The following is a 16,358-nucleotide window of genomic DNA, read 5'->3' as shown; positions in this document are numbered from 1 at the left end:
TTCTGTGAGAATTTTTTTTTAGTATAGACAATGTCATTGTTTTGAAGTGTCTATGTAGTAAGGGTTGACAACAGTGTAACCTGCTTAACTGTAAATTAGGACAAAGATGGTAAGGATGTCATAAGGTTTGCAAGTATTTACAGTGGATAGTATTAGTGTGATATGATATTTGATTTTGTTTGTTGTAGCATAGACAAGAATGATGTGGAAAAAAGCAGTAAATTGGGAAGTAGTTTTGTGTTTCTTCAAGTGTAGAAATATATCTGTTAATATCTTCACCATTTTTCTGTTTCAAAAAGATCCCTTTCAGAAGTAAAACTATAAATTTAATTAAGCACTAACAACTGATAAGAATAATCAACAAAAATGTGAATGATTGTTTTATTTTTTATTGTGCCACAAACAAGCGCTTTGAAATATTGCATTTACAACTACCACACTTTAAGTTAATAAATTAAACAAAAAATGCATCCTTGCAAATGAAAGGACTAGGTAGGTTTCAGACAGGTTAAAATATTTGTTCTACAATAATTTTTTTTAAAGTATGGATTGTGGTTTTTCACCCACATATTTTAGAAAGAAAATGTCTTGTACTGATAAAAAAAAGTCATACAACATGAATAAGTAGTTGACTAATGAAAATAGTTTCTAGTTAATAGCAAAGTTTGCTATATTTTGAGAAATGCACAACCATTTACAGCAAAACTGCTTAAAAAATGTACCCTAATAGCTCAAAAAGTATTACTGTAAGGGAATATCTCGGGAAAAAAAAAATGGCTAAAACAGTTCTCCGTATCCCATTCCCTTAGATTTTTTTTTTGTTATTTAAAAGTGTAAAAAAAAAACAATCAAATTTCAAAGCAAAGTTCAAGTTGTAGACCATTTCTACAACTTGTGTGAGAAGCATATCCAATGAATTATAAAGCAACACTAATTCTGTACAAAAGGACAAAAATACACAGAGAACATATTTATCACATTAACACTAAATTATATCACAAGAAATCAAGAAGGAAAGTGCTATCTTGTTCACATACTAGTTCAATTGTTAAAAATAAAAAAAGCACAATTTAATAAAATTGCATCTATTAAAAACAAACATGACACGTTAAGCAAATTCTTTTTACAACCATCACCCCTCTAATTTACATAGATAGCAAAAAGAATTAAAAATCATGTAATAATTAAGAGCAAGTTGTACACTATTGTATTATACAAACTTCCCCATAATAGCTGATCTTAAAATTATACTGCGAAATGTTGTGAACCATTAAAAAAACTTTAAAATTACAACCATCAGTTTCTAAGTGTAAATGTAGTAATTATAAAGTTCATTAAATGGCAGCACTACAAGATAACCTATAGCAAGATACAGCACAGAGGAAATTGTATGTACAATATATGTTGCCTTAGTATAAAGACTACCAGCATGCTGTAAAAATCTTACCAACCACAATCCAATTGTCGTTTATTCACAGAGAACACAGGGGAGGGGGGAGGGAAAGAGAAACAAGAGTAACCTTCACACAGTTCTAATATACACATGAAATCAATGCCAAATAATTTACAGGAAACACTTACTAGTAGTATAAATACAGAAAGATATGTTGTCTCAATTAAAATCCTTCAATAGATAAAAGGTGAATATTGCACTTGTAGCATGAATGTGTTCATGCTCTGAAATTCTAATATCTACAGTTCAACCAAGAGGATAAGTTTAGCTAGTTTTGTTGTGTCACAAAAAATGTTTAAGTAAATGACATCCTACTTAAAAAGTTTAAAATATAGCAAGATAAAATGTTGTCATAAAATAATGCACTGCCAGTGTTACATAATTATTTACTTTATTTCTCTGGCTTCCTGTTGTGCTGGGAAACTGTCATGACCAGAATATTTTGTTATTTAACTAATCCTCATCATCATAAGTAGAAGAAAGCACAGATTGCATACATAAAGAATGATAGACAACCAAGATCATGTACATAAAATATGACAAAAACTACTTGTAATTAAGTTAAGCTCATTTAACTAAGACATTGGCTATTATAAAATTTGTACTATAAATTTGCTTAAACTGACTATGACTGATAAACATTATGGTGAAGATGGAGACAAAAGCCTTAAGCGGAATGCTAGGTGAGGAAAACAGTCATTTATCAATAACCAAAATGATGATAACGAGCTGTACTTGGTTTTAACAGTTTATATGCTGTCAATGTTCCAAACTGAAAAACAAACAAAAATTATTTCATTGAATTTTTTAATCAAACAGTTTCCAACAAATAAATCTGAGAATAAATGTTTTCCCTCTCAATTATTATATAAAAAACACAGCATTCAAAGACATGCTGAGATAGTAACTAAAGAAGCTTGGTTAACAAACTAGAGTGAAAATTAATAGTGAAAAAAACAATTACTTATGCAAAGTCTTTGACAGCTGCTGGTCCATTAATTGGGATGCCACCACCTCCCCTAATGCCTGTACTTTGAGGAGTCTGACCTCCTGGGTGCTGTCCAGGTCTGATTGGTTTGGCTGTAGACACATCAATATTGCATGGATAAACTCAGGTGGTTTTCAGCTAAGAATCATCTCACAAGCACACATAACAGGCTTTGAACCTTAACACAAGATATTACAATGGTATTTACCTATTTGTGGAGCGTGACCTCTACGGGCCAGGTTTCTTTGCCTGACAGCTTCCTTAATCCTATCCACCTCCATCTGGTATCTAAGAACAAAATAATTTGCATGTCTTGTTCACTAATTGTTGCTGGTGTTGCAAACATACTAACACAAAACATTGGCTTAGATCTTATTTTCAGTAAGCAATATATTATATATTAAAACAAGTAAGCATTTTCAATTTACATTAGTAAGTTATGAGAAGATAAAAATACTATTAAAAAGATAAGGTAAAATATTATATATGAAAAAAAAAATCCAGCTAATGATAAAGAGAGATTAAGTTGAGTTGAAGTGAATAACTGAGTAAGCCTATTATTGAAGAAAAAAGTTTAGCATAATATACACACCAAAGACAAATCCACAAAGACTATTTTTATAATGATGAAAATATATAAAGGCTGCTCAGCATGTGGGAATATCTTGTTACAATAATATTATACAATAAAATTAAAAGAAAAACGTAAAATAAAAAAGCACACTTTTTGCAAACCATGTATATACTGAAGTTTCACAAAAGCATGCATATTTTTTAAATCTTTAAAACTGTTAGGTAAAATTAAAGTAAGGTAGCAATTATAAATTTATACAAAATTATGAAGTGACCGATAATAACTTCAACACTCATGGGAAGGGGCCAACTAACAGGGTAGATCAGTATAAAAAGCAGTACAGTTGAAATTGTGGATTTTATAGTCTATTATGCTGTAATTTAATTCAATCACATTACCAATTGAAATGTTCATTTCAAAGTCAAAACACAATTTGACAGTTATTCATTTCAACTTGAAATGTATGTGCAGCTATTTTTAATGATAATGACTATTGTAAAATGTTGTGTACATGTTATGGATTTGCATTTGGAGTTGACGAGCTGAAACTGTCAACATCTTAACTTACTGGTTTAAGCAACTTCCTTCTTTCTTGTATTGGAAGATAGTATTTGATAAATGTGTGGGTTCTTGGTTTTCTTTGAAATCCTCAGACTGTCTAATGAAAGAACTATCACTTGCCGATGTTGAGAAATCATGGTTGGTTCCATGAGTTCTAGATATGATGATATGGGGTGTAACAATGTATTGGGAATTTTTTAAGCTGTGTAGAACTTTACAACTTCCTTGATAAAGTATTTTGAAAACTTCATTCTATAGGTTATAGTGATAGTTAAAACACTCAAATTTGTACTGCTTTTTTTCTGTAGGTAAGGTATTTCCTACCCTGAATATAAACACTAATTTTACAAGAAAAAAGTTATAAAAAAGTATTTAAATGTATTTTTCTGGAATATTAATAAGCTGATAAGCCATGAAGTAAATGCCTAATAAGCTTGCTAGCTAGTTATCACTCTTTAAACACACTGTATAGCTGTGACTAATTTAGCCAATCAAATTACAATTTGTTATAAAGCCATACACCTAGATTTTTTAGTTCTTTTTTAAGAAAAAGACTTCATGAAGTTTCTTTGTTTTTTAAACATTACTTACGTTATATCATTAGGATTTCTGTAACAGCGAAACAGAAATAGTGGGGAACAGAAATATAGGGTGATACCTTTCCTTAACATTTCATTTGTAACCAATATGACGGCCTTTTTAAAAACTTCAGCATACAGATGGGCAATGCAAAAATTGTTAAAAAGAAATGTTTTCATGCAAATGAGTTCAGTAAACAATATGCAATTTACCAAAGTCTTTTTCTTTTAATAGAAACCACCTCTACTGACCTCTTTCTATCTCGCATAGCACCCTCCTTTGCCTCCTTTAAAGCTGTTTCCAGTGATTTAACCCTATCCATAGTAGCTCTTAATCTCTTTTCAAGCTTTGGTAGTTCACAACGCAAATCAGCGTTATCACGTACAAGCTAAAATGCACAGGAATAATTTTTTTTAATTAAGTTAAATAACAGTTCCATTAAACAATTTTAAAATTATGTTTGAAAAAATAGTTTTAGCCTCAACCTGTTTGTGCACTTTAGTGAGCTGCTCCAAGTTGTTCTCCAAAAATGAAATCTTTTGTTTCTGAGCTACGTTTCCACCAGCTTCTTCATCTTCTTCTTCCTCTTTTTTGTTGGCAGCCTGTAAAATATTCACGGATTTGAACAATAAAAATAATTTAACATAGGTAAACTTAATATAAATGTTAAAAGTATACCTTCCCTTCCTACATATTAAAAGAAAACTTTGCAAAGAAAATTGTCCATAAAAACAACTTTGAACACAAGGTTGCACAATGCAAAAACATCAAATACCTAACATTACCACTCTATTTAAAGATACTTGGCTCACTTTTTTAACTCGGTTTTGCAAATCTTGGACAAATAGTTTCCGTAAGTTGTGTAGTGTTTGTAATTCCTTTGCAACAGTTTCTTCCAATCCTTTAAGATCTTCTTTAGCTTGTTCTCGTTTGTCCATTTGAAGAGTAAGTTCAGACAAGCGACTAGTCTTTTCAGCTTCTTCAGACTTCAAAGCTTCATAGTCTTTCTGCATTTTGTCCAATGCTAGTGTCAATTTCTGGTTGGTCCTATAAAAAAAATATAAATATAAATTAGATGGAAAATTTATATTTTAAAAAATGGCACACATGGCATTTGCATTCAATGACCTTTGTGCTCCACAAAGCTTTACTTACGAAATGACAACTAAATAAAAAATATAAAGATAACTTTTTAAAATTCAAAATCTCTAGAAAAATATGAGAAAACTTACTCTTTCAGTTCATCAATAATGTTTTGTTTGTCAGAGATTTCTTCTCTCAAGCTTGAAAGTTGCTTCTGGTGTTGCTCGCGGTGACTCTGCATTTGTTTTTCTAAGGCTTCTTTCATTTCAATCTCAGACTGGAGTTTGTCTGAAGTTTCTTGAACTTTCTGAGTAACTGTCGCATGCATTGTTTCTGAAGAAAAAAGTTGTGGATAAATAAATTTATATACAATGTCAACAATTACTTAATCCAAAAAATATAAATAAATTTAAATTGTTTAATTATTCTTATGTTAACAAAACTTTGAACAAGAAATCTACTCACCACTTGCTTTATATCTTGCAACTTCTTCACTAAGAGAATCAACATTTTCCTCCAACTGACGTCTTTTGTGCTCTACATCTTTGATGGTCTCACTTAGAGTCGCCATCTTAGCTTCATACTTAAAAGAAATAAGTTTTACTCCAGTTAAGCAAATGTGAGAAAAAAAAAACTATAATTACTTATAAACAGCCTTAGAAATGAAAACAATCATTATTGATTTGTATTCCAATTTTTAACAAACTCAAAAGATAATAAATGGGAACATAAAAAATTATGCACAGCAAATTTTATAAATAAATCATGGATATACCTGTTGAATTTTAAGCTGGCATTCAGATAATTCAGAACTTGCATCTTCTAGCTTCTTATGACTATCTACTTGGGCGGCCTCCAGGTTTGTGGCGCGATTAGCTAGAGTTTTCACTTCAGATTTCATTTTACTGATGTATAAACGAGCCACTGTAAATTCTTCTTCAAGTTTCTCCCCTGCTCCACTGTTTGGCTGGTAAATGATAAATTTAAGCAATGTTTTAGCATTCAATAGTAATACATCAAGTACATAAAATAGCATGTAACTATATTTATGAAATTTGATCATATGTTACTCTTTCTAAATATGTTTTCAACACACAAAAACTGGTTGTTTTTCTGAATAAATGTAAGAACCTTATTTTCAGCAGCATTTCCTCCTATTACAGCCCCTATGTCTCCAAGGTCTTTGAGAAGGCTAGACATCATTTCCACAACTCTCTTTTTCTGATGGGTTGATGAGTCACGGATTGATTCAAATTCAGCTTGTAAGCTACTGATCTTCACCTGAAAGTTAGAATTTCAAAAGGCTTCTTTAGTACTCAATTTATTTTATGCTAAAACAAAGACAATTTAAAAAAAAACTCACTGATTTCTGGTTGATTTCTTCAGTTAGGGTTTCAATGTCTCTGTTTTTGTTTTCAACTTCTTGAGATTTCTGATCATAATTCATGGCTAGTTCTTCAAGAGCTTGGAGAACTTCTTTCACTTCTTCTTTAGCAGATTCATTATCAGCCTGTATACGAGCCATTTCTGCTTGTGAACTCTCATAGTCTCGTCTTGAGTTGGCAATAAGCTCTTCCTGCTCCAACATTTGCTCTCTGAGCTTCTCAATTAGCTGACCTTGGCTGTTAATCTCATCATCCTTTAAAAAAATGTGTAACCATTTAAACTCTGGCTAAATATAAATGTAACAAAAACAAAAGATCATTTTATTTATTTAGTCATAATGTAAAAGAAAGAAAGCAATTTTTGAAGAAAAAACCTTAACAATTGAGTAGACTAACAAAGCTTTGAAGAAATTGTGAAAAAAAATGAAGTCAGTTGATCCTCTCTTAAAACATTCATAGAGGTTAGCAAGTTACCTTATCATCAAGCTGTTGATAAAGTTTCATTTTTTCCTCTTCCAGCTGTGCTTTTTCAGCTTCTGGAATGGCACTCACTCCCCCACTGACAAGGCCAATAAAACTGGATTGCATAGCAGCCTGGTCTAAAGCAACTTGTCCTGGTGCACCAGGTTCAGCTTCCATTGCAACTGTTTTTACATCAACCTGCTCCTCCACTGGGACTGCTTTACCTACATGTAAAATATTGGTCATTAAAATTTAATGTAACTAATTTAGGCCAACAGAGGAAATTTTGTAGCAAACTACTTGCCATTTCTCCAAGACTGTAACTCTGCCTCAAGTTTCAATATGATCAGTTTCATCTTATTGTTCTTTTCTTTTTCACGCTCATATCGTCTCTTCCATTCTTCAGCAGTCAACTCCTCATTAACACTGACAACGTTCTTGATCGTCTTTGCTCTGATATAAAAATATTTATCTTTATTATAAGCTTGTTCTAATTTTTTGCTGTCTATAATTACAATTTTGTCTAAAATATTAACTGTTGTTTACCTTTGTCCAAACATGAGGGTTGATTTGGTTTCTCCTTCATTGTAAGATGCAGGAGAACAGCAGATAACCATAGTAGTGCGTGCATTACCACCCAAACTTTCTTGCAATATTCTAGTCAATTTACTATCTCGATATGGGACATGAGATTTCTATAATACAAAAGTAGGAAAAAGAAATTCAATTAAACATTATGTATTTCTATTTACATTAATTATTTAATGAAATAAACAGCCTCTGAATTTACACAAAATAATATTAGCAGATAAATAATAACTTACATTTCCATCAGCGAGTGCAGCAATTACATTTCCTAGGGCAGACAATGATTTGTTTATATTTTTTGCTTCATCCAAGACTGAACCTTCAGCTCCAGTTTTACTCACCTGTCAAACATCAAATTAACCAACATTTGATAACAGTAGCTAGTTTTGAGTAGTAGGTAGAAATAGGTATAAAAGCTAGGTTCGCAATGTTCAGCTGGCCTACACCATATTAAAGTGCATAAGATGACACCAAAGAGGTTAGAAAAGAAAGAGATATAAAGGAGCATGATCAGATCTAATGAATCTATAACCTGGAAAAACAAATTTTATAATACAGCCAAAATTTACATGATCTAGATCACAAAGTATTTGAACATATTACTATGTTTCAAAGGGTAAGATACTCTTTAAAACTTTGGACATTTCTCAGGGTAAATTCTCCTGAAACTTTGCTGTTATAGTCATTAACCACTAGGCACTAGCTAAGATTTTAGCATTTGGAAAATAGTTCAGCTGTGTGCTTACTTCAACTAAGTGAACACCATAATAACCAATTTAAAAACTCAAAATAAATCATTCAGTTTACCTTTTCACTGCCAGCCAAATCAACGAGATACAATTTTCCATGTAGTTTTTTTTCATTTTCTACATTTTCCTGCTTCACATGTATTAGAAAAACACTGTGGCTCCTAGAACTGTGTTCGTTCATGTCTAAATATATATTAAAAAGCATTTTAAAGCGTTTCAAGCTGATGTTTTGTTCTTTCAAAACAACTTTGATTGATTGAATAAAAACAGCAAGAAATATTTTTTTTAATTATAAAAACTGTAGTCACAACAATTTTAACTTGCAATTAAGTAACTTTTAAATAGCAAAAGAACTCACTTGTGACTGCAACATGCCTATTGGATTTTCCTTCTTCAATAACATCCATAACCTCTTCGGGACTTGAAACAAATCTTTCAGTACATCCCTGAAAGATAACAATTAATTAAATATGATGAAAAGACTATCATTTAACTGCACAAATTTAAAAGATGAAGGCTGCTAGGTGATAATTGAAACGACATTTTTGTTTTACACAGGAAGAAAAGACAAATGTGCATGAACCATATCTTACCAGTGTTAAAAGAAAAATTTAAAAGTAATAATCATTTTACAGCAAATATAAAAGCAGTTTAAGTTACTTAAATTGAGTTTCTAGATGGATGTAGTATGTTCATTTACAAATAATGATGCTGGAAGGAAATAAGATGGACACTGTACTAAGTAGCTTTTAACACAACTTTAGTGATTATATTTTTAAAGACAGCTTGTGTTACTACAAGTTATGTGTAGTCTAAAGAAGTAAATGGTTTTTATTTATGTTGAAATGAAATGGTCTTTATTTAAAATATAGAAAGATGAACACACAAAAAATACCATACCTTTACATAAGGAACCCTGTTTTTATCCTCATGAACTGACAAGTTTGTTTTGGTGACTAGAATGAAGCATTTTAATTAATTATCAACAATATAAGGCAACTCACAATGTTTGTATAGTTTATGATAATGAGTTAATATTTAAGGGACAAGGTAGGGGAGATAAACTAGAGTATAATAAAAATAAGGTCTCACAATATTCATTATACTGGTAACTTTCAAAACATATTTACTACATGTTGCAAACTGTCAGTAGTACAGTCAATTGTAATAAATTAATACAGCAATATCCAAACAATAAAAAAATTTTGCTCACCATCAAGCAGATCTCTAATTTTATCCATGTAAATTTCAAAGTAAGAAACCTGAATAAAAAATAAATAAAAAAAAACAATACATTAATAAAATTATTTTACAGGTTCAAACTGATTTCAAATACATATACCATTTAAATTCCCAAAATAATTCAATACAAATTAAACTCACTTTGATATGGAATTCCAAATTTTCATCCATGCCATAGATGTAGTTAAAAATATCCTGGACAATTCTAGGAATGATGCCTTGTAGAGTCTCACTCCCCATAACACCCTGTAATTTTTTTAAAGGAAATATACATTTTATATTTTTCTGAGAGAATGATTAAAATAAATTGCTAAAAAGTTCTTCATAACAGTAAACAATATTCAAGATGAAAAAAAAAACTAAAAACAAGTAAACAAATTTAACATTAACATTTTTTTAATGTTGCAAACTACAGTTTGTAGCCTGATTTTTCATCTAAATATAATATTTTGTATTTCTTTTTGTTAGAATATTGAGGGTAAAATACTGAGTAAAAAACTATCTTTTTTTTAAATGCATATATGTCAGGGCAATTTTCTAACCTCCATTGTGTGAGTTTTACCACTGGATGTTTGACCATATGCAAATATTGTGCCATTGTAGCCACTGAGCACATCTGAAATTATTAGTTAATATTTATAGTTGTGTGAATGAATGCATATATATATATATATAAATATATATATATAAATATATATGTGTGTGTGTGTGTGTGTATAATGTATGGGTGTGGGCGGGATGGTATGTGGAAAGGGGTGTGTGTTTATATATTTAGTATAGTATGTATGTCTTTGTGTGAGTATAATATTATGTTTAACTTAAACTATTTACTTTATAAATGCTCTAATGAAGAAAAAATGATATTGTCCTGTACACTAAATTTTCCATATTGTGAACATTTTTAGATAATCAATAAACAAACAACAAATGCTGAATGTTGTGCAACAGATGGTTGGATTTAAGGAAAAGGTAAATCAATAAAATATGAAACATCTTTGTCAAACTATCTTATTTCAATCAGGTTTAAGATATTTAAATTGTATGATGATAATATCTGTAACACTATGCTACAAGTTTATATGTGTTAAATATAAGAATATAGTTGTGAAAAAATATTAGCAAAACTAATATAAAAAATATATAGCTGCAGCTAGCCTGAAACATTAATCTGGATCACTTTTACCGACCTGCAACAATAGGCTTGGCTGTGACATTATAAACATATTCTTGAGTAACATTAGGCTTTATGATTTTGTCAAAGACAAACAATTTTCCCTGAAAAAAAAATATGTAACAATGCTTAATGTTCATTATTAATAAAAACTTAATTTATATATATGTATATATTTTTTTTTAATAATTTATTGAGAATAGTCATTATTTATAGAGTAAATATCTGTCAAAATACTTTTAAATAAAAATAGCCAACCATAGCCTACTATTTTTGTAAAACTTAATACTTTGGTAATACAAATATGTTTTTATAGCAATCATAATACTTTAATAAAAAAGTGTTAAACATACACCAATACTAATAGATTCATCTGTTGGAAATTTCAGCACAAACTTGCTGCCAGCTCTTTCTTCAGATTCATTTAGAGGTCTCACACGACATATAACCTTGATGCTGCATTCGCTAACATCTGCCATGGCTGCAACTTGCTTAGTAACTTTTCATATAAACTGCCATTCGAGACATAATAACATTGGGAATCAGTTATAAAAGCATAGACATAAATAGCTGTTTAATCAACTAGCTTTTATAAACCAAACCTGATGGATAAGCTTTTTATAAATATAATACCTTAGAAGGTGATTGCAACAACCAAAAAATGGTTATCTACCCTATTAAGATTTTACATTCATCATTTTGGCTATAATATTAAAGTTTATAATTTTTAAACTAGGAATTAAAATGTTTGGTTGATATTTTGAGTCGAACCTTTGTATAAACATAGCAGAACTAACCCTAGTGGTGGCCTCAACCAACAGGCAGGCTTGTTGCATTGAGTTAAGTATAATCTCAAAACAATGTAAACTAAACAATCTCATTCAAATTGGTCAGGCCACATACCACACACAGTGTTTTGTGTTTACACTATGATTATTTTTTCTTTCTTCTATGAGTTTAAATGCAAAAACAATTTTAAACTCCAGCAGCAAAAGGCTTATATACATGCCTTGTTATAATGTATCATAATTAGAGAATGATAAAGTGATAAAGGGGTTGTAAACTATTGTAGATTTAATTAAATATAGATCAGTTTAGTTTTAGGGAAAGGTTTAAGAGTAAGGTTATGAGTATATAGCCTACAGTTTAAGTCACAGGATTAAGTGTGGGCTATTACTTAATATTTTGGTAATTCAACAGCTTTATTAAGGGGTGAATGTTTTTTATACAAGCGTCTGATAATAGAATCTTCTTACAAAAGGAGTGTTAGATTACTGGTAGTTAATTAAATACTCATGTGGTTTCCTAATGTCAATGTTAACCTTAACCATAATCAGGCCTAAACCCTAATTTCTAACCATAAAACTAGTTGAGATTACAATACTACTATTATATTATTATACTAACAACCTAAAACATCTATTTTTGAGAATGTCTCTTATTGGACTTCAGTTCCACTAATAATTTGACTAAGGAATTATTTTTTAACATCTCTAGTCAACCAAATATAAATATTATTATGGTGTAGGTGTGTGTAGGTTCTACTTAACTCTACTTATCTACTACTCTACTCTAGCTAGTCTCTAGCTTTGCTTGAGTCTCTTCTCTGGTTAAAGTGGTTTAATGATGTGCTTCCTCCTGACCTATGATTATGATTTATTGAGAGTGACAAGGTAGTAAGTAAGTAGGTTAGATATGTTGTAGCCTAAATGTTAATGAATAAAATACATATTATTAAATAAATTTACCAATGTTAGGCCTAATAAATCTAATTTCTTAAAAAGAAAAAAACAGGTTTTTCTGGTCTGAGGAAGCAAGGCTTGGCTGCGAGAGCAGAGAAGATCAAGCTACGTGTGGAGATTATCGTTATTTTTAGACAGATATGGATCTAACCTAAAACCTTGATAATTAAAACTAAACAACAAGCTTTTGCGGTTTTTTTTTAATAATCTAGATACCTAGATCTAGAGATTATGTAGATCTAGGTAGGAAATCTTCCAGTCGTTTATTTATTTTTATTTTTTTAAGAGAGAAAAAAAACGACATTCTCGCCATTCTGAACTGTCCTTTCAAATTAAGTTTACGTTACTGCTAGAGCAACCAAATAAGTCTAGATATTACAGCGTAAGGTATTATAGGAAAATGATTAAGAATTTGGACAAGAATACCTCAATAATGGCAATTAGTATATAATAAATACATATGAACGTATCCAGACATCAAGATTTACTAATTGCCATGAGCAGCCATTTCTCAAGTCTTATGGGTAATATGACGTCACCTCATTACACATTGACCCGTCCCATTTCCCACAATTCACTAAAGTTGTTGACATTCTTCTTAGATTCTTCCCCCTAAATTTTGAACTCCAAAAAATCGATAAAGAAAATAACATTTAAAATAGATCTAAATATAAACTAAAAATCGACGAGGAGTTAAAAATATTTTTAAAAGAAATAGCTCATTTTGAACTGCATTACTGAATCATACACAGTCGAAGTTAAGAAATTAGACTGCTACTAGACTTTGCATTACATTTTTATATTGGCCTTTATAATAATAATACTAGCCGGCCATGCCCTGCACTGGCCTCTGTGGAAAAAAACTTATCTGTAAGTGTAAAGGACTATTGCCTGTGTGTTTAGTAAGCATTACATACGCGGCATTGACAGGTTTAGGAAATATATTACTTTTCGAATTAACCCTAACCACAACCAACCAAAAAAAAAAACCCAAACAAAAACGAAAATAGTAACTAGAACGTATCGCAAACACAAAAACAAACACTAACGTAAACACATACAAAAACGCAAACACAAAAGCAAACCTAAAGGCATACAATAACGCAGAACATAAACACAAACTTAAATGCAAATATAAACACAGTATAGCTTGGGGCGCAAAATCGCACCCTGCCGGCGGACCCGACTGATTTAACTTACCCCAACTTATCCTTAAACTATTGCACTCATTTAATTTAAATCATACCTTTCCGGGGTGCCGGAAAGTTCCGCGTCTGACTCATTTTAGTGAACTATAGTACTCAATCTTATCCGCAAACGTAAAGATAAAAGTTAATATAGAGGACATTTAGGAACGGTTTCTAAACTGTTATTGATCAAACATAATAATTAGAAAACAATACATTCAGTGTATAAAATAAACAAACGGTAGTATTTAAAATACCACTGTTTTACCTACCACGTTGCACTTTATCAATCCATGCTAATTAAATAATTGTTTTTTTCCAACCCCAAAACAAACGAATAAAAAGTATTGTTCCCCCGATGGGTCTAAGGCATGGTTAAAGGATTGTAGGAAAAAAAGTCACAGGAAAAAAAAAAACACAGGAAAAAATAAACCGGGAGTGATCTCCCCTAAACTTTCTCGAATATTCTTATATAAAATAACAGGGGATGGGAACTCGGGCTATAGACATGATTTTTAATCCATTTTAAATACTTAAAGTTTTAAAAATAGAATAAAATCTCGTAGACAAATTAATTGCACACCAAGTGAACGCGAAATAAAAAAGCGCATAATAGTGCGCAATATTATTATTACTTTTAAAATTTACATTAGTTTTTTGAGAAATCGGAAGTAGCGTAAAGTACTACTTCCAGTCAACGGAAATGACTCAAAATTTAATAGAAGGTAGAGAATTAGATCTTTTACTTACGTATGAAATTTCATTTATCTATCTGAAATAGTACTCAAGTTATAGGCTTTTGAAAAATTCAAAGTAGGAAAAGTACCACTTCCGGTTATCGGAAATCGCTCAAAAGTTGATACGGATCTACGATTTTGATAAAATACTTATATATGAAATTTCATCAACCTAGCTGTAACGGTACTCAAGTTATCGTGTTTACACACGGACACACACACACACAGACACACACACAGACACACAGACATACGGACAAGATTGCAAAATTATGTTTTTCCGTATCAGTGAGATGCAAAACGTCGAGATTTGCAAAAATCTCGATTTTTTTTTTTTGCACGATTACAAGACTTTCTCTATACTTCGTATATACGAGAAAGTAAAAACACAGAAAAAAAGTCACAAATATATATTTGCATGGGATTTGTTAATACTTTTATGTATTAAATATTCAGAGAGTGCAAATTAACTTAGGATTAATTAAATGTAATGTAATGTGTGTAGGTTGTATACGTATAGTAATTTTTATAATTCATCTAAAAATATTTAGTATGAATTTTGTAGATTGTAATTATGTTAAACATAATATTTATAGCATTTAATAGAATGTCCACGGTTTTCATCGTGTTTTTTTTTTTTATTAAATTACCGTGAAATGGTAAGGTCATCTGAATTACTGCCCTCAACTCATCGCAACAATAGTTATGCTTAGTTCAACCACCTTTACTGCCCACATTTATCACGCTCATTACATAACAAAACTTAGGATCAAATCAGAAAGCCGACAAGGTTCAAAGGCTGGCATTGACGCATAACGTCAACAACACAAAATATGTTCGGACAATGCTATAATAGATTGACGACAGAAGCCTGTGGTTGTATATAACACATTTATTGGGTCTAACTACATCACGATGGAAACACACAGAGAGGACGGAAGGAAGTACACAAGGGACATCACTCAAGATAACAATATTATAAATATAACTAATACAGAAGAGTGAGTTCCCTTGACCTCACAATTAACTCAATCTATTACATCCCTTTACCCTTAGAACACAATAACACATCTCTCAATAGAACAATTGATAGTATCCTAAAATCACCAATTATATTGTAACATGAACACTATGGTAGATTACATCCTTACAAACAATGCACAATATGCCACAACATAATCAAGATACAAAACAATGATGTCAAAGTCCTTTTGACCTTTAAAATCATAGGTCTAACTTATTTGGGACTTTGATTGTCCTGCTTGACCTTCTCAGTGGCTTCTGATTTGGTGACTCAAGATTCTGACCATCTGGATTCTCTATCTCAGGAGGTCTAGGATTTAAATCATTAACTCCAGAATTTACATTTTCTGACTCCAGACAACTTGGTTCACTCATATCAACAGAATTTGGTTGTGGAACAAACTGAGTTGGTGTGAACTGATCAGATTTGGTGGGATTGACAGATTCACACTTATTATCTGCACAAGTTATTTTTAACTTTATAAGACACAGGTCCTGTACATTGAACAATTTGACCTGGTATCCATTTTTCCTTTCTCCCATAATTTCTTAGATACACATTCTTATTAACACCAAATTCTCCTTCAATGAATGTTTGTCATGATTTAATGGAACTATTTTTGAATTGGCATCTGAAAGTATTATGCTGTTATTCAGATCCTTAACTGACATAGATTTCTTTGATTGATCAATTTCCTCATGTAATCTGATAGTGCTTTTTGGTAACCAAAAATACTGTTTATGAGTAATATTCTGGACCATATCACTTTGCAACTGTGATCCAGTATTTGAAGTGGGTGTATTAAATGGCAAAAATCTTTTTCTTCTTTTGAT

General features: G+C 30.9%; 1 protein-coding gene across 3 annotated transcripts; it reads right to left on the bottom strand.

The window, feature by feature from the left end:
- Positions 1-373: 373 nt before the first annotated feature.
- Positions 374-13,112, bottom strand: LOC131936101 (kinesin heavy chain). Of its 3 annotated transcripts, none has more exons than XM_059292966.1 (25): positions 13,004-13,112; positions 11,189-11,347; positions 10,852-10,939; positions 10,207-10,280; positions 9,806-9,910; positions 9,636-9,684; positions 9,323-9,378; positions 8,781-8,868; positions 8,481-8,605; positions 7,910-8,014; positions 7,632-7,780; positions 7,390-7,538; positions 7,098-7,309; positions 6,602-6,877; positions 6,370-6,519; positions 6,014-6,205; positions 5,704-5,821; positions 5,388-5,571; positions 4,968-5,202; positions 4,641-4,757; positions 4,407-4,543; positions 4,168-4,185; positions 2,650-2,729; positions 2,418-2,533; positions 374-2,225 (listed from the first exon to the last, which is right to left on the bottom strand). In XM_059292966.1, exons 2-24 carry the CDS (start codon positions 11,312-11,314, stop codon positions 2,418-2,420), a joined length of 2,949 nt encoding a protein of 982 aa, XP_059148949.1. In that variant the 5' UTR covers positions 11,315-11,347; positions 13,004-13,112; the 3' UTR covers positions 374-2,225. The 3 variants fall into 3 exon arrangements, with proteins under 3 accessions (XP_059148949.1, XP_059148948.1, XP_059148950.1); XM_059292965.1 differs by lacking the exon at positions 4,168-4,185 and adding an exon at positions 3,584-3,730; XM_059292967.1 differs by lacking the exon at positions 4,168-4,185.
- Positions 13,113-16,358: the final 3,246 nt, after the last annotated feature.

This window comes from Physella acuta, unplaced genomic scaffold (assembly GCF_028476545.2).
Source record: "Physella acuta isolate Inbredline_101_S28 unplaced genomic scaffold, ASM2847654v3 ptg000168l, whole genome shotgun sequence".
NCBI classification, from domain to species: Eukaryota; Metazoa; Mollusca; class Gastropoda; family Physidae; genus Physella; species Physella acuta.
The sequence above is the reverse complement of the archived record's forward strand: the minus strand, read 5'-3'. Positions and strand labels throughout refer to the sequence as shown.